This window comes from Lissotriton vulgaris, chromosome 8 (genome assembly GCF_964263255.1).
Source record: "Lissotriton vulgaris chromosome 8, aLisVul1.2, whole genome shotgun sequence".
NCBI lineage: Eukaryota > Metazoa > Chordata > Amphibia > Caudata > Salamandridae > Lissotriton > Lissotriton vulgaris.
The window spans coordinates 670,857,291-670,875,970 of NC_141696.1; the positions used below are offsets into that span (position 1 = coordinate 670,857,291).

The window sequence follows — 18,680 nt, forward strand, 5'->3', positions numbered from 1 at the left end:
GTCAGGTGGTGGTGGTGGGGTGGCTCGACGTGTAAAACGGTTTAGATGGGGGGGCTCAGATGACAAAAGTTTGAAGACCACTGCTCTAAGGTGTTGGTGGAACCTTTGGCTGTGGCTTCACGGGCAACAACAGCTCTGGTGTCACCCAGACCTGTTCAGAGTCCTCTTCAGTCTGTGCTGAGGGACCCAAATCTGCCTGCACTGCAGCACTCCCTTTGCTTGTGGCTCAATTTGTGACTCTGGTGCACTGGAGATGCTATAGGATGAGTACACCTTTACAGAGAATGATGGCTGGCACAGTGCTCTGATACATGTCTGTACTTAGACCTGCAGAACACCACCTGACTTGAAACATCACATGTGGTGAATAATACTTACTCAATAGGGCCACCCTCTGTGAAAGCTGGTTCTTCGCATGACAGCATCTGGTGATTTTGGAGAGTTAGTGCTTTGGAAGTTTCCTTATCCTGCCTTTCACCTGGGACATTCACTAGGTGAGGAATCTGCGGAAATATACAGGCCCCTGTTATGAGTTCTCTGTTAACTCCAAAGGGAGAAACTAGGGCTGGAATTCATGAATCCGGCTGGCATATGTTAAAGGGATTGCATGTTAAACTTCCCAAAATGAGAACTAACTTGTCAGACTTATAATTACTGGGTATCGTTGTGCAGGTTTTCCTTGATTTTGGGGATTTCAATGCTGATATTTACCACCTACTTACTTTGTGCAGATTGTAAATATGTGTGGGCCCTGTGGGAGTAGAGGGTGTTGCACGGGGTTGGGTACGGTGTTTCGGGGTGGAGAGGCTGTGGCCTCTTTGGGAGCATTGCCTGCTCCCCCATAGTGCTGCAGGGTGCGGGTAGTGTAGGACTGTGCCTCATGCAGAGAAAACGGGGTCTCTTTCTGGATGTACAGATTTAGGGTCAGGTAACATCAGGACATTTGGAACTGTCCAGACCAGTATCCTCGCAAGGTTACCACTCCGGCAACTCATAATGGAGGCTATAGTGTCCATCTGTAATATTGAGAAATTGGCCTGTTTTAGCGTTTTCGAAAACTGATCATCGTTTTTTCCACCAGGTTTCATCTTTTATTACCATGTCCATGGAAGAGCAATGCTGGATGTCCATGTTCATGTTCTGCTACTCGTAGCTGTGTTTAGTGGAGCACTTTGCCTGTTCCTTGAAGTTTTCTTCCGTGGTAATATTGTGCTCGAGGTCTTCCGGTCAAGTTTCTGTATTCTTCAAGGAAGCTGGTTCTGGCAGGTATGTGAACCTTCTCACTTGTTTAGTAGGGTAATCTGTCTTCCTGTTACGTCCTTCAGTGTTTGATATTTCAGGATAATGATTACATTCATGTTTTTAATGAAAAACTACAGTTAAAGGTTATTATGGTTATACCGCAAATCCTCAAAACAATACACATTGCTCAATTATGGTATACTACACAGCCACAAAGCCTCGCTACAGGACTACTCCTGACCAAATGACCTTGCAGATCATATTTGAGAAAGACATGTTGAATTCACCAAAGTTGTCATAGTGTTTTTCTTGTTGATGTTTTAGACCTGATAACAACATTTGACTTCCATAGACCCTGATCTGAACATCTGGAACGCATCATCTCAGGCTCCACCAAACCGCTCTAGCAAGGCCTCTCACTCTACCGACACATTGTCACCGGAGGAGGACAACACCTGCGCCGCCTGCAACAGGTCCATCAAGACCAATCTAGCATCAAGGATGCAATGGCTGAGATGGACCCAATCCCAATGCAAGCAACCACACAGACTCAGCCTACTACACGCTTTACATAAACAAATTTTTGGTTGGACCGCCGGCAGACCCACTCAATCCACACGATACCGCCATATGGATAAATCACAACCTCGAAGCCACTCACCCACTGCAGACATGCTTGGGAATGATCCCTCTATGGAGAACTCTGCTTGGGGAAAAACACAACAAAATGAAATTGAACAGATAACAAGCAGTGCTTAGCAAGGCATAATGATTGCATAGCCCACCATAACGTGCAGATATTAGTGGTTTTTAGGTTTTGGATAATAGCCATCATGTTCTGTCACTAAAAGTTCACATCAGCCTCCAAAGGAAAAAAAGATGCTGCACTATAGACGAGTGTACAAAAATTAGAAAGCCACGGCCTTGATAAAGCAACTGCTTTCTTTCCTGTGTAGAGAAAATCTGAACACAGTCATTTATTCATAGGGCATGCTGCTTGGTGGCAGATATGAATTGCTCTGCAGATATGAATTGCTTGAACAATGGTATTGATATTTCACAAGCACAAAACAGGATTTTGTTCAGCATACCCGAGAAGGGGAAATGTCACAGCTGAAGCACAATGTAGTTATTTGCGTATGTATGCACAAAGCATGATGGCATGTATGAGGGTGTTTAAGATAAACATTATAAAATATTCAAACACATATTTTGCAGAATGCAAATAAGGGATCATCTCATGTTCTCCACTTTACATGCTGGCAGGCGATTTGGTCCATTAACATTAAACAAAATTTCGCTATGCAAAAAGATTACTACAGTCAATATTACTATGAATATGTATTGTTTAACTATTAACAGTGCTGTGCATAGCAAATGAATAGTTTTGATTCCACCTCGTTTTCCTAGAGAGGGGTAAATACATTTTTTTTTTTTTTTGGAAGACCTTTATTGCACATTGTTCATATACACAGCGGTGTGCCTACAACCCACTGCTGGGGCCGGCCGCCATCGGAGTACCACATATATCATACAAGCTTGAGACCATACGCCAGAGGCTCATGTGCCGAAGTCCAGAATTCTTAGCTCATGTAGGCACTACAGTAGATCCATATACAGTAAGTTCAGCACTCCCATTGAGTGCGGTCGTTACGCCCCCATGTGATCTCGGTCTAATTTTCGGTTTTTATAAAGCAAGACAATGCCAACAAATCCCAACCCCCCCCCCCCAACTTATCCTGATCATAATGAGTATTCCAAGTCCAAAAGTCATAATGTAATAGGGTAAGCAATATTTCAGAGATCTGACAGGGCCTCCCAAGATAGGAAACCTTCACCATCTTCTCAGAACTTCCCAGAAGCCCTAGCGAGTAATAGTAAAGCATACCAGACCAAGGGGTAAATACATTTGCATTAGAAATTCTGCTTGATCAATGCTTTCATAAAACTAGAAGAAGGATAGCTCTTGAGGAAGTTTAAGATCTCTAAATTTAAAATTTAAATTTAAAACATTTGTAGAGCGCAGCGTTCACCCTATGGTTTCTTGGCGCTATAGTGGTAGGTCCAGCAATTGAGGGCAGAGGAAGGAGGGACAAGTTACAAGGAGAAGGCCTGTTTGAACAAAAACGTTTTTAGATCTTTGCGGAAGAAAGAATAGTGTGTAGCAAATCGTAGGTGGTCAGGGAGGGAGTTCCAAAAGGTGGGAGCCAAAGTTGAAAAATTGGCTCCTCCCCACTTTTTACGTTTGAAACGTGGGATTTGCAAGAGGGATTTAGAAGAAGAACGAAGCTCTCTGACCGGAACATATTAGTTGATCAGAGAGGAAATTAAGGCGGGGGCAGTGCCCTGGCGGGCCTGACAAAACCATACAGCCGGTTTTAAAAAGGGAGCGTTCCTTGATAGGAAGCCAATGGAGCTCCTTGAGGAGGGGAGTAGAGTGATGAAAACGTGGGAGACCATACACAAACCGAGCCGCTTGGTTCTGGACCATCTGGAGCTTCTGCAGGCTGTATGCAGGGATGCCGTTGTACAGGGCATTGGCATAATCCAGCCGCGAAATCACCAGCGCGGACATGATCAGTTTAAGTGCCTGGGGGGAAAAGAAACGGGAAACAGTGCGGATTGTTCGGAGAGTGAGGAAACAGGAAGAAACCACAGAGCTGATTTGTGAGTGTAAAGTGAATTGGTTGTTCATTTTGACACCCAGGGTTTTAACTGTGGAGGAAGGAGTGGGGGAAGGACCAAGAGAAGGGGGCCAGAAGAGAGAGTTCCAGGGACTGGAAGAACCACCTGTGAGAACCAACTCGGTTTTGTCCGGGTGCAGCTTGAGATGGTTGTGGTTCATCCAGTCCCTGATGAAAATCATAGTGGACTGGAAATTTGAGATAGAGAGGGGAGAAGATGAGAGGTTAAAGATGAGCTGGAGGTCATCCGCATAATTGTATACGGTGACCTCCAGCTGCTGAAGTGCAAAGATTAGAGGAAAGATGTAAAGATTAAACAGTAAGGGTGAAAGAGAGGAACCCTGAGGGACACCGCAGGTGACTTGAAGTGGGGTAGTCGTGAAGTCCCCCCGCCGAACCGCCTGGGTGCGGTCCCTCAGGAAGGAGGATAGCCAGACCAGGGCTGAGCCCTCAATTCCCGCCGCCTTGACACGTGAGAGCAAGATGGTATGGTCCACCGTGTCAAAGGCGGCGGAGAGGTCAAGGAGCACCAGAGCCTGATGTTTGTTGTAATCCATGCCCTCCCTGAGGTTGTCCAGGACCGACACCACGACAGATTCGGTAGAGTGCCTGGGGCGGAAGCCGCCCTGGCGAGATGCCAGACCCCCATTTGCTTCTACGTGGTCGCTGAGTACCGAGGTGACATGGCGCTCAAGCACCTTGCCCAAATAGGGCAGCAGGGAAATGGGGCGGTAGTTAGCTGAGATGGACGGGTCAGCACCGGGCTTCTTTAAAATGGGCACTATTGTGGCTGATTTAAGAGCGGGGATCACCACTCCCTGAGACAGGGAACTATTAAAGAAAGTAATGGGGGGGCTGGGGACAAGTAGAGTAGATCTGTTGTAGGATTCGTGCCGGACAGATGTCTGCCGGAGAACCTGATTTGACCTTAGGAAGTATCTCCAGAAATACTTCCTCAGTAAGGGGAGGAATTGGGGTAAGATGGCATTGAACAGTGGGAGGGGAAGGATCAACAAAAATAGAGAGGGGGGGGATGTTAGCCTTGATGGTTGCAATCTTGTCCAGAAAGTAGGAGTTTGTTTGGTCACACAGGGGCTGGGTTGGAGGGATTTGGGGTGAGGCTCTATCGGAATAGGCTAGGTCGTTGACTATACCGAAGATCTCCCTGGATTTATTTTCCGCTGTCATAATTTTTGTGGAGAAATAGATGGTTTTGGAAGCTAGGATGGCTTTTTTGTACTCAATTAGTAATGTTAAGTAATGAGTTTTTAATAAGGGGCAGTAATTTCTTCTCCACTGCCTCTCTGCTTGCCGTACGGTCAGTTTATGTACTTTTAGGTCGTCATTGAACCACCTGTTGGAATCCTTGGGTCGTCGGGTAGAGATACGACGTAGTGGAGCAACCGAGTCGCAACCTCCGGCCAGCCAGGTATTAATAGCAATGGCTTGAGAGTTGGATGATAGACCAGTGAGGGTCGGAGAGGAGTTCTGAAGCAGGGAGGTCAGGGAAGGAAGATCAACTCGATTCCAATTCCGCGCCCAGGTGTTTTTGGCATGTGGGACCTTAGGAACAGGGTTGAGAAGGAGGGAAAAAGAGATAAGGGCATGGTCAGACCAGGCACAGGGAGATACAGACACCGGGGAAACAGAAAGGTTGAGGGACCAAACCTGGTCGAGTATGTGACCGTGAGAATGTGTGGGGACGGATATGTGAGGGACAAAGTTCAGGGAGAGGAGAGATTCAGTGAATTGTTTAGATGAGGTGCATTCCAAAGGGTCCGAGGGCCAGTAATTAAAATCGCCTAGCACCAAGACAGAGGCATAGTTGACCGCCAGGGTGGCCAATAGGTCTTGAAATGCTGGCAAAAACAGAGAGGAAGGCTGGGGTGGACGATACATCAAAAGGCACGTAATTGGAGGCACGTAATCTCTAGTTATTTGGTTTCTTTTTCTGTATGTGCTACAAAGTGAGAGAAATCTAAAAGTCTAATTTTCTGAGCCTAAAATTTGTCTTGCGAACAGTTTAATTGATTTCCTTGCTGAAATGTCATGTGGGAGACAGAAGAGACGTGAGGATTGAGAATATTGCCCAAATCAAAAGAGACTTTTGCAGTAGATTGCATCACGGCACCAAATGCACCTTATGGCTAGTCCTTTTAGGTCTTTTACAGGCAGTATTTAGCTATCTTTTGTTGAAAGCCTCTTTTGTGCAATACCAATGCTTACAATGGGCAGTGGGCCAGCCCACTGCTTAGCATTGATTGGTTTTCTTGTCTCAATAGCTTTTATCTTACTCACTGGCTTTCCTTCCTGTTTTTGTGTTTGTGCCTCCCCTGAAGTATAGCTTCTTTACCAGCTTTTTGATGGGATGACTTGTATCCTTCCAATGCCCACATTCTAGAAACCATTTTTTTCATTTTCTTTCAGCATACCTTGTGAGTGCATGTGTTTTCTTGCACTCTCCTATGTTTACTGCTTCCCCGCTCAAATCCCTGCACCAGCAATTGTGAGTCTCCTTCCTCCACTTCTAGCTTGTTCATTGCTCCCCATCCACCCCACAAAACTCTTCATGGCTTTTTGTTTGCGTTGCATCAGATCAATGCCTACCATACAGCACAGCTGTCTTGTTTACTAACAACTTCTTGCAGGCGTTCAGAAAGCTTCTTAGGGAATGCATTCTGCCCATTGCTGACCGTTGGTTCTGTGGTATGTAACTCACATTTGCTTGCTTTCTATTTACTGGCTTTATTTGTTTTAGGGTGTCCAGCGTAAGTTTGTCTGACCGATGGAGAATTGCTTGTGTACTATCCCCCACATGCATCAATGTAAGGTTTTGCGATTCCTTATTTGCGAAAATTAGGGAATCGCAAATAAGGAATCACAAAACGGGATGCAACAATTAATTCGCATAATTTTTGCGATGCGGTAAAAATCGCAATTTTTACCGAATCGCAAATATTATGCGAATTCTAAATTGCGATTTCGCAATTCCCATTGATTCCTATGGGCCAAAAGGCCCATAGAAATCAATGGGAAGGCATTGACATTTTGCGAATTTCTATTAGCGATTCGCAAAATGTTAATGCATTCCATGGGTGCAGGGGGGTCCAAATGACCCCCCCCTGCACCCCTGAAATGGAATTTTAAGTGCATGTTACACACACACATGTCCTAAGGACATGTGTGTCTGTAACATTAAAGTGTTTAAAATGCAATTTTGTGCATTTTAAAACTTTTTTGCAAATTACCACGAGGTTCACCCTCGTGGTAATTTGCACCCCCTAATTGCAGATTCGCAATTTCAAAAGCAATCATGCATTGCTTTTAAGGAATCGCAAATTTGTGATTCCTTAAAAGCAATCGCATTTTTGGAATTCGCAAAAAATAGCGATTTTTTCAAAAATGTTTGATGCATACTAAAAAGATATTTAGGAATCGCAAACGGCCAATTTTACCAAATCGCACCGTTTGCGACTCCTAAATACCTTGATGCATGTGGCGGCTAGTGTCCTAGTTTCAAGTGGTTTGTTTCTAATCCAGTCGGAAGACTCCCAAACCTTTAACTTTGTAACTTTTACGTACTCATTGACTTCTATGTGTGCACACGTGTGCCTTTAGACTCTGCACACACATCCCGTGGGCCTCCTGCTCCCTAACCATTGCTAGTCCAGTGTAGCCCCAGCGATTCCCAAGGCCCTAGGCCTTACCATTGTTCGTGACGTGGTACTTATACCACTTTTTTAGTATATGGTTTAGCGGGCCACCCGGCCCTATCCATAATTGTGCAACTTTTGTATGTTATATTAAGTCACTTGTTATGCGCTTGAGCTTCTGTGCTCATAAAGAGTTCAGGGGATTTCTTTAGAAATAAATACATATATATTTTGAATATATATCCTGTGTGGTGTCCTTTCATTTGGTATTAAAGGGATTGCATATGGTAAAACAGCTGGCTTCACATGCCCTCTTGAGTTTAGCCTAAGACTGCTTTGTCCATGCTACCTCTAGGATAGCTGGTCTATAAGGTTGACTTTACAACCATCACCATAAGGGTTGTTTGGACTGGTACTAGGTGCTCACTAGAATAGTGAGCATCAAATACAAGGCCAACTTCTCACAAAGTCTACTATGACTTACATTGGAAAACTACACAGAGCATAGGGCTTTACAGCAAAGATCTCATGGTTTCATCCAGTATTCTTGAGACAGGTAGGGGTGAGTAGTTCACATCCTACTCCCTGTATTATATAAACGCAAACTAACACTACTTCCACAGGTATACTACAGCACCCAGAGCATATCACTTTACAGCAATGAGCTTCCGATTTAGGCTCACGTTTAATCCCGAGTCTTCAGACCAGTAGGAGAGAGTAGTTCGCTATCCACTCCCTATATACTCTAAACGCATACTAACACTACTTACACAGTTATACTACAGCGGCTAGTATCCTACAGCGCCCAGAGCCCATCACTTTACTGCAACCAGCTCGGTTTGATCCCAGAGTCTTCACACCAGTAGATGTGAGTACTTTGCTTCCAGTACAGTATAAATACATGGTAGCGGTCAGTAGTTTGCTTCCCACTCCCTGTATGGTATAAACGCCTACTAACACTACTTGCACATGTATACTACAGCGCCCATAGCCCATCCCTTTACAGCAATCACCTTGGTTTGATCCCCAAGTCTTCACACCGGTAGGGGTGAGTACTTCGTTTCCTGCTTCCGGTATACTATAAATGCACAAAAGTGGTCAGTAGTTCACTTCAAACTCCCTGTATGGTATATTCGCCTACTAACACTACTTGCACACGTATGCTACAAAGACCAGAGCACATCACTTTACAGCAATGAGCTCATGGTTTAGGCTCTCGGTTTCATACCTTAGTGTAGCAGCATATCATCTCTGCACCATGTCAGTCTGAGCAACACCGCACTTTCTGACCGGTAGGAGTGAATACTTCACTTTGCACTCCCCCACAGAGGTTACAGTGCTTCTTCCCTCCTTTCCTACTTTTTTGCCCATTTTTGCCTTACTCGATTCAACGGAAGCACAAAATGGCAGCCAACACTTCCTAGTTGCAACCGCTCGGAGCACTCGCAACCAATAAGCAGCAAGCTCGTGCTCGTAACGCCTCAGCCAATCAGATGGCAGAATTCCCAAATATCATTATGTGTAAATTTGGATATTTCTCCAAAACTACAAAAAACGGATTTACACCAAATAAACAAAAGTGCGCTTTCTAGACCAAGACCCTTCTCCCTGTCAAATTTGGGGTAATGCCAAGTCTAAAGTTTCCTTCGTTTTGGGACCCCCATTTATCTCGGACCCCCCTTGACCAATCACCCCCAAACTTCCAACATAGGAGCTGATATAAACAATGAGTTTTGAAAATTTCATGAAGATTCATCAAATGACGCCAAAGTTATAAGCAAAACAAAAAATGGTCTTCCTATGGAAACTTGGTCCTAACTATAACTACCTACTGGTGACTGCCAGTAGGTAATATATAGTTAGGATTATTTGTCTATGGAACTTTTGAAAATTCTATGTCTAATAACTTTGGCGTTTGTGGACGGAATCGGCTGAAATTTTCAGGAAAAAGGCACATTTTGTTTCTGAGCAGCCCCCGAAAATTTGGGGGGGTTTCGTCAAGGGGGGGCCGAGAAAAAAGGGGGGTCCCAAAACGCGTTTTTCCCATGTTAATTTCCATAGGGCCTTTGGCCTCACTTTTAGCTCGAACGGCTGAATGGATTTGCACGAAACTTGGCAAAATTGTAGGGACTGTTAGCCCGATGTGCCTTTGCTAGGTCTCAATATATGTGCTCCAGTGGATTTTGAGAAATTAACGTTCAAAACAAGATATATATCTGTAACAGCGCTCCGGGCTGCGCTCCGGTCCGCTTACTTTTCGCGAAACGGAACTTTGCGCGCAGAAAGCTGATTGGCTCTCCGGTGTCTGTCAACATTCTAAACAGTCCGGAGCGGCCGCCATCTTATCTCTCGGTAGGATCGAGAGAGAAGAAGAGGTGAAAAACGAAGGGGGAATTTAATGAAAGGGGGCAAGGTATACCTCTCTTGACCCCCTAGGAATGATGTTGGGGTTATTAAAGGGTCCCGTGGGGAAAATAAAAAAATATATATTTTTCACGGTAGAAGCGCTTCCCGGGCCGCGAACTGGGCCGCAAACTGGTAGCGAAACGGGAATTCGCCATTTTGTGTTTCGTTTTAATTAAATTACTAGGTATAAGGGGGTGCGGGAGACGTATCCTGACCCCTTATGTTTTCTGAGGGTGGCTGAGGAGGCTCATATATGTTGATACATGTGTTCCAGCGGCTGTGCGTGATCTTTTTTTTTTTTTGCTGCGTGACGTCTGTTAACGTTCGATTCGATGGAAATCAGGATGTGTTGACCACCATTTTGTCACTGCGAGTAAATATTTTGTTATAAATGAATCCTTATTGATAAACATTGTCTGCGCCATCTTGCCTTTTTGTCCAATGCCACAATTTTGTCGTGCACGGCAGCCATTTTAGATGCCTTGACCAGACCCACTCTCTGCACGCCGTCGATTCTCAGCACGGCTCCCCACCCTCGCAAGCATCTCCCCCATGCACTGGTCACCCCCGCTCTCTCTCTCATGCATGGGCCATATACTTCCCCCCATCTGCGCTGCTCTTCCCTGAGAATCACACCCTGTGCCCGCCCGACACCTCCCTTTCACCCTATTCACTACCGCACCCTCTGACACTCCTCTTCCTCTGTGTCCGATTGTCCAGGCCGGACCCAGGCTATCACCTAGCCCTGCGGATGTAGTTTATGGCCCCAGCTGTAGAGAATCCAGACATACCAATCCTCCCGATTCAGGCGTGAGACTACTGATTTCAGTGCTAGTCTTCCGCCTCCCGATTCCTGCAAGGAAAAACCCGGGGGCATATTACCAACAACTAGCGATAATTTTTGTCTCTAACTTGTTTAGAGACAAAAATTATCGCCGCACATCGGCGAATTTTATCGCAGATAAACCTTGCTAATTACAAGGTTTATCGCAAATGCGATAAAAAACGGCCGCAATGCATGAATATCGCTGAAAAGTCAGCGATATTCATGCATTATCCAGCAAATGCTCTTAGCCATGTTATCCACCTTCCATTGGATAACATGGCTAAAAACTGCTCAGGGCAGGTGTTAGCTTTTGGAGATATTCGCGCTTAGCGCGAATATCTCCAAAAGTTGGTAATAGGAGATAGCGATGGTTAGGGACTGTTTCCAGTCGCTAACATCTTGGCACGCCCACTTTGCATGTCATTAGTGATAAATATCACTGACATGCAAAGCGGGGCCCAATGAATCCTTATTGATAAACATTGTCTGCGCCATCTTGCCTTTTTGTCCAATGCCACAATTTTGTCGTGCACGGCAGCCATTTTAGATGCCTTGACCAGACCCTCTCTCTGCACGCCGTCGATTCTCAGCACGGTTCCCCACCCTCGCAAGCATCTCCCCCACGCACTGGTCACCCCCGCTCTCTCTCTCATGCATGGGCCATATACTTCCCCCCATCTGCGCTGCTCTTCCCTGAGAATCACACCCTGTGCCCGCCCGACACCTCCCTTTCACCCTATTCACTACCGCACCCTCTGACACTCCTCTTCCTCTGTGTCCGATTGTCCAGGCCGGACCCAGGCTATCACCCAGCCCTGCGGATGTAGTTTATGGCCCCAGCTGTAGAGAATCCAGACATACCAATCCTCCCGATTCAGGCGTGAGACTACTGATTTCAGTGCTAGTCTTCCGCCTCCCGATTCCTGCAAGGAAAAACCCGGGGGCATATTACCAACAACTAGCGATAATTTTTGTCTCTAACTTGTTTAGAGACAAAAATTATCGCCGCACATCGGCGAATTTTATCGCAGATAAACCTTGCTATTAGCAAGGTTTATCGCAAATGCGATAAAAAACGGCCGCAATGCATGAATATCTCTGAAAAGTCAGCGATATTCATGCATTATCCAGCAAATGCTCTTAGCCATGTTATCCACCTTCCATTGGATAACATGGCTAAAAACTGCTCAGGGCAGGTGTTAGCTTTTGGAGATATTCGCGCTTAGCGCGAATATCTCCAAAAGTTGGTAATAGGAGATAGCGATGGTTAGGGACTGTTTCCAGTCGCTAACATCTTGGCACGCCCACTTTGCATGTCATTAGTGATAAATATCACTGACATGCAAAGCGGGGCCCAAGATGGTCGCTATCTCCTTTTAGCTGTCACTAACTGGTGTTAGCGACAGCTTGGTAATAGGGAGATAATTTTATCTCCTTTTTTTGGGCTTTTAAAGCCAAAAAAGCGGAAATAAACCCCCTTGATAATATGCCCCACGATTCCTCGGGGGTTTCAGCTGACAGGGCTTGGTATTGTGTTACGTGCTAATTCTTCCAGGAAACGTCAGAGGGTCGATGTAGGGGTTCTAGAAGGGGTGATAAACCATTTAAGCCTCATGAACAAGCGCATGGTCTTTTAAAGATTTGTGAAGTACTCGGGCGGCGGTGTGTGTGTGCCCTCTTTCAGGAGCGGGCGGGGGGGCACTGCCAGCAACTTGCCAGGCCAGGCAGTGTTCAACACGTGCATCACCCTTTCTCTGCCTGCTATTGCGCTCCATGCTTCGGAAAGGTAAGAAAAAGAACGTGCATTTGAGTTTGAAATGTCCGATCCTGTAGCAGTACACTTGCAAAGCCCACACATGACAATAACCCGATTCAAGGCCCCATTCACCCGATTTTTAAAAAATATATAGTACTCCAAGAAAGTTGGATTATAAAACTTTATTAACTTTTAAATATAACGAACGCAACAAAAACTGTAAATATATTTAAACATTTTTTGATAAAAAAAACAACAATGGTCAGAAGCTGTCTTTTGTGCGAATAGTCCCAAGGCAGCACAACGTGCTGAGTTGTGGAAGGCACCCAGGTGAAGAACCATCCCTTCTTTAAACCCCATGGTGACCAACTATAGTTTCAATGAGTGCTATGTCCCAGGTTTTACATAAAGTAGTGTTTACCTAGAGTGGTGCTGTGTAGGACACTCTGAATGGAAATTAACCAGAACTATAACGATAACAACAACAACAACAATAATATAACTTTTATGCCCAAATTACGCAAACATTTAGCTAATCTGCTAAAGGGGGGAGTCGCCATTTCTTTACAATAATCAATAATGAAAAATCAACATCAATAGGGTTGTCCGTATTCCCGATGCAGCACTATAGTGCAACATACACAGCACCTGGGGTGTCAAGAGTGAACAGGTCCTAGCTGCTTAACCAATGACTGACAAATGCTATATTAAACACTTACTATGTATAATACTTGCGTTCACAATAGTTTTACTTTACAAAACAGAACAAAAGATGTCCCCTGTAAGTAAACCCATATTAGCTGTTTCAGTTATTGAACATCCTAAGGTTTTATGACATGGGGAACAGTGGTGATATCCTGGGCCACCCATCCGTAGCCTCTCTAATCTCCATTACAATGTGTTTCTTGCTAAAATTAGCCAGAACTATAACCATAACAACAACAACAACAATAATATAACTTTAACGTCCAAATTACGCAAAGATTTAGCTAATCTGGTAAAGGGGGGGAGTCGCCATTTCTTTGGATAATTTATTCATCCATCCGTAACCTCTCTAATCTCCATTACAATATGTTTCTTGCTGTCGCTAGCTGATGAAAAAACTAAAGTGATAACTTCCTCATCCTTATTTTGTCTTTCTTTGTTCCTTAAGATGTTATCTGTGTCAACCTCTTCCGAGAATGCTGATGCGTTAGGGATTTCCTTGTGTTTCTTAATATCATTGGTGTCTGCACACTTCTTTGTCAATTCTGTGAACATGATAACTCGGACCAGATCTCCGCATCGCTCCTTCTAAACACCTCAGCCCACTCTTCTAACGCAAACGAAGCCGCCGCCAACCTCACCCTATGGCTATCCAACACCGCCGACACCTTAGCACCACTGAAAAAACGTCAAAGCAAACCTGGCAGCAAAAAGGCCTCATGGTTCAACGATGATCTTAAGAAGTCCAAGAAACTCTGCCGCTCCCTTGAAAAGGCCTGGAAAAAAGACCCAACCACTAGCACCAAGGACGCCTTCAAAAACGCCACCCGCACTCACCACCAACTAATCCGAAAGGCCAAGAAAACAGCATTCAAGGATCGACTTGACAACAACGCCCACAACAGCAAGGAACTTTTCAACATCGTCAAGGAATTTACCAATCCCTCAGCCAACTCCAACGACATCACCCCCTCTCAAGCCCTCTGCGACTCCCTAGCCTCATTCTTCCACAACAAGATTGCAGACATCCACAACAGCTTCGACAACCAACCCGGAGACCAACCCACCAGACCATTGGCTAAACATTCTCCCCCCGTGAACACCCTTAACAACTGGAACCCAATCTCCACTGAGGACACAATCCACCTGATGAATTCCATCCACTCAGGATCCCCCACAGACCCATGTCCTCACCACATCTTCAACAAAGAAGACTCCATCATAGCACCGCACCTCCGAGACGTCATCAACTGCTCCTTCAACTCCGCCACCTTCCCGGAAGACTGGAAACACGCCGAACTCACCGCCCTTCTGAAAAAACCCACAGCGGACCCCACCGAACTCAAAAATTACCGCCCCATCTCGCTCCTTCCATTCCCGGCCAAAGTCATCGAGAAAGTTGTCAACAACCAGCTCGCCGCCTTCCTCGAAGCCAACAAATCCCTCGACTCCTCACAATCTGGCTTCCGAGCAAAACACAGCACTGAGACCGCCCTCATCGCAGCAACAGACGACATTCGAACTCTACTGGACAATGGAGACACAGTCGCCCTCATCCTCCTCGACCTCTCTGCAGCATTCGACACAGTCTGCCACAGCACCCTTTTACAACGCCTCAATAACATCGGAATCCAAGGAAAAGCACTTGAATGGATCACCTCATTCCTCGCCGGAAGAACCCAGAGAGTCCGCCTCCCACCATTCAAGTCCGAGGCCACTGAAGTCATCTGTGGCGTACCACAAGGATCCTCACTCAGCCCCACCCTCTTCAACGTATACATGAGCCCCCTCGCGGCCATCGCCCGCCAACACAACCTCAACATCATCTCTTACGCGGATGACACTCAACTAATCCTTTCTCTCACCAATGACCCCAGCACCGCCAAAACTAACCTACACGAAGGAATGAAAGAAGTTGCCGAATGGATGAAACAAAGCCGTCTGAAACTGAACTCAGACAAAACAGAAGTCCTCATCTTAGGAACATCCCCCTCTGCATGGGACGACTCCTGGTGGCCGAAAGCCCTCGGAAAAGCACCCATCCCGACAGACCACGCACGGAACCTAGGCGTCATCCTGGATTCTTCACTCTCAATGAACAGACAAGTCAGCGCCGTATCCTCTTCCTGCTTCAACATTCTTCGCATGCTCAGAAAAACATTTCGCTGGATCCCCACCGAAACAAGGAAAACAGTCACCCACACTCTGGTCACGAGCCGACTGGACTACGGAAACACCCTCTACGCAGGCACTACCGCTAAACTCCAGAAGAAACTCCAACGAATCCAAAACGCCTCAGCCAGGATCATATTAGACATCCCACGCAACGAACACATCTCTGGTCACCTTAAAGACCTCCACTGGCTACCCGTCAATAAGAGGATCACTTTCCGACTGCTAACCCACGCACACAACTCACTCTACGACATCGGACCAGAGTGCCTCAACTCACGACTGTCCTTCTACACCCCCTCCCGCCTACTACGTTCTTCCAGCCAAGCCCTCGCCACTGTACCTCGCATCAACAAGACCACCATGGGAGGCAGATCCTTCCCATACCTGGCTGCTAAAACATGGAACTCACTCCCCGCTTACCTTCGTCTTACCCAGAACCACCTAGCATTCAGAAAGCAACTTAAAACGTGGATATTTGACAAGTAATCCTCCTCCCCTGTCTAAGCGCCTTGAGACCCTCTGGGTATGTAGTGCGCTATACAAATTCTCTGACTTGACTTGACTTGACTTCATAAACAGACGATATCCTTGTTAAGTCATTAGTGTTAAGTGTGTCTGAAACTACAGTGCCCTTCTGTTTTTCTTTCTTCAGGCTCTACAGAGTTTTGTGTGTTGTTCTTTTGAGCGACAATTATTCCAGAGGTTTCAGGTTCACTTGTTTTGTCCTGCAGTGAGTTAACAGCTTTAGAGACTTCATGTTTATTTGCTATGTCCTGCTGTGCGTCAACTGCTTCAGAGACGTCAGCCTCATTTGTTATGTTTGACTAGATCCTGGACCTGCCCGGCCGCGCCCAAAATGGCGCCGGTGTAAATGGGACTCGTAACTGCTTGTTGTGTACTGGTTGCCCAACCTTGATATCACGAGATACGTATGCAGTTTTGAAGCACATGGCGGAGGCTCGTTTGCTGTAGTGGGGCGCCCCTTTATCGTTTCAGTCGCCATTCCGCCCGCTTTTGCTACACTGTGCCTTTTCCGCCATTCAGCTGTTTACCGCCCGCTCTTACGGCTACAGCGTCTCGCTCACCATGTAGTTGAGTTGCTCCCACTCTTGCGGTGCAGCGATAGGCGGCTGCCACAGGACTCTTAAAATGGCGGCCGGCTCTTCGGATTTGGGCCTGGTCCAGTAAAATGGCCCTGGGACACCTTGGAACTCGGACGCTTGTCTGCCAGGGCTTGGGTCCTATTCTCGAAAGCGTCCCCTCAGCCTTGAAGATTGTACAAAAGTCTTGGGGGCCCTCTACTCCCGCAGGCTTCCGGTGGGGAGCGGCTGCCATGATTGCTTGCGGAATGGCCACGACGGAGCTACGAGATGGTGGTGCTCTCATGGTGACGCCAGCTTCAGTCTGAAACATCCAGAAACAAGGTGGGGCTTTCATCGTTTGGGAAAAAAAATGTTTTAATCCAATGAAAAGTGTTATTTTTAGGTCACATGACCTAGTCTTACATCATTAGGAAAACAAAAGTAAAATGAACCAATGAAAAGTTTTATTAACAAGTCACATGACCTGTTATGCTTACGTTACTCGCTGCGCGGCGCGCTCTGGATCGTTTCCGGGAAGCTGCGCCTTGCGCACCGGAGCACTTCCGGGTGCGCTAACGCGGCGCGTCATATGACGCATTACGCGACAACGCAGGTCCAGAATATAGTCAAAATGTCTTCACCAACCAGCGGTCGGAATACAACCGCTTTCAGCAGTCCAAAAAGTTCTGTTAAATCTTAAGAGCGGGAGCAACTCAACTACATGGTGAGCGAGACGCTGTAGTCGCAAGAGCAGGCGGTAAACAGCTGAATGGCGGAAGAGGCACAGAGTACCAAAAGCGGGCGGAATGGCAACTAAAACGGTAAAGGGGCGCCCCACTACAGCGTGTCTTCAGGTCAAACGGATTGTGGGACAAGGTCCAGAATGGAAGAGTCATCAAAAGGCAAAAAATTCCGCCGGACCCCGGGAGCCGGCCGCCTATGTTGGGGGCGATCTCAGGCCACACCAGGGCAACACGACTTGGGGAGGGGGCAGGAGCCAAGCGCCCCCTCCCAGTCCGCGCCATCTCACCGCCCCTCGGGGGCCTCCGTCAAGCGGTTTAGGGAGGCACCGTATCACATTGTTTTCCAATGCAGTCAGGTCCACAAACGGACCCCACTTACTTTGAATAGTGAAGCTGCAGCAGGTGCAAATAAGGTTTAGACAGTGTTACAAGCGCTGCTTAGAACTCTGAAGTATGGCACTCAACATCCAGAACTTATGCCATTTTTGTAAGGCAGTGACATCGAAGCAACTCAGGAACCAAAAGCATGAACGAACACTCACGTATGAAAATCTTATTTGGGGAAGGGGCAGGATCCAAACGCCCCCTCCCAGTTCGCGCCACTACACCGTATGTAGAAAATCTGAAGCCATCGTTCTACAAACTCTCAACGCTTGCTATCAGTGCATGAGTTTCATGCTCGATCGATTGAGCTAGCCGGATCGGGCAACAAAAAGTATAAAATAGTTATGTAAAAAGTTATTTAATAAAATGTTTTACCCTGTTTCTTTGCTGGTGTGTTGTCTATATTTATAATATTTGCATAGGGTTTGTCGTTATTTTGGGCGGGGTGGGTGACGGAGCCGAGCTGTCTTGCAGCCCTCATGGTGTGGAGCTCAGTTCATTTCACTATTTTCGTATTTCTCATGAAGGGTTGTTCCTAATGTTTGTATTTTAGCGAGGTCAAAAAGAGATCCAATTAGTGGTCTACTGATTTTGCATGATTACTTTTATTTTTTTACACGATTTTTCATATCTGCAAAGACTAAACAGAGTATTGCGACTTTGTGCTTGTTTGTAAATAGAGAATGATCCAAAGAGAACCAATTCTAAAACAGTAAATGCTTGGATAACAATCAATCAAATGGAGAGACAAGCAGGTACGACGGATTACAACGGGGGTAAAGGTCTGCGTTAACTACCCTTCACTATCTGCAAAGAGAGTACTACTAAGAGAAAAGAGGGGAGTGGGGGGGGGGGAAGCGTTCAAAGCACATGAGCGTGCATAAACACGAAAACGTTTTTACCTATCACGTACTTGACATTTGACAGCTTTTGATATTTGCTATTAAAAAACCATTGAAATTCACAGAAAACCATAGGTTATAGTCCATATATAGTTAGGAATTTGCATTTACAAAACCTTGAA

General features: G+C 46.1%; 1 protein-coding gene across 2 annotated transcripts in view; it reads left to right on the forward strand.

Moving 5' to 3' along the window:
- Window positions 1-18,680, forward strand: part of TMEM45A (transmembrane protein 45A) — a 628,573-nt gene that overhangs the window by 422,652 nt on the left and 187,241 nt on the right. For both annotated transcript variants that reach the window (XM_086934543.1, XM_086934542.1), the window contains one exon: window positions 1,082-1,266. In XM_086934543.1, the coding sequence (XP_086790669.1) occupies window positions 1,082-1,266 (185 nt within the window). The remainder of the gene's footprint in view (window positions 1-1,081; window positions 1,267-18,680) is intronic.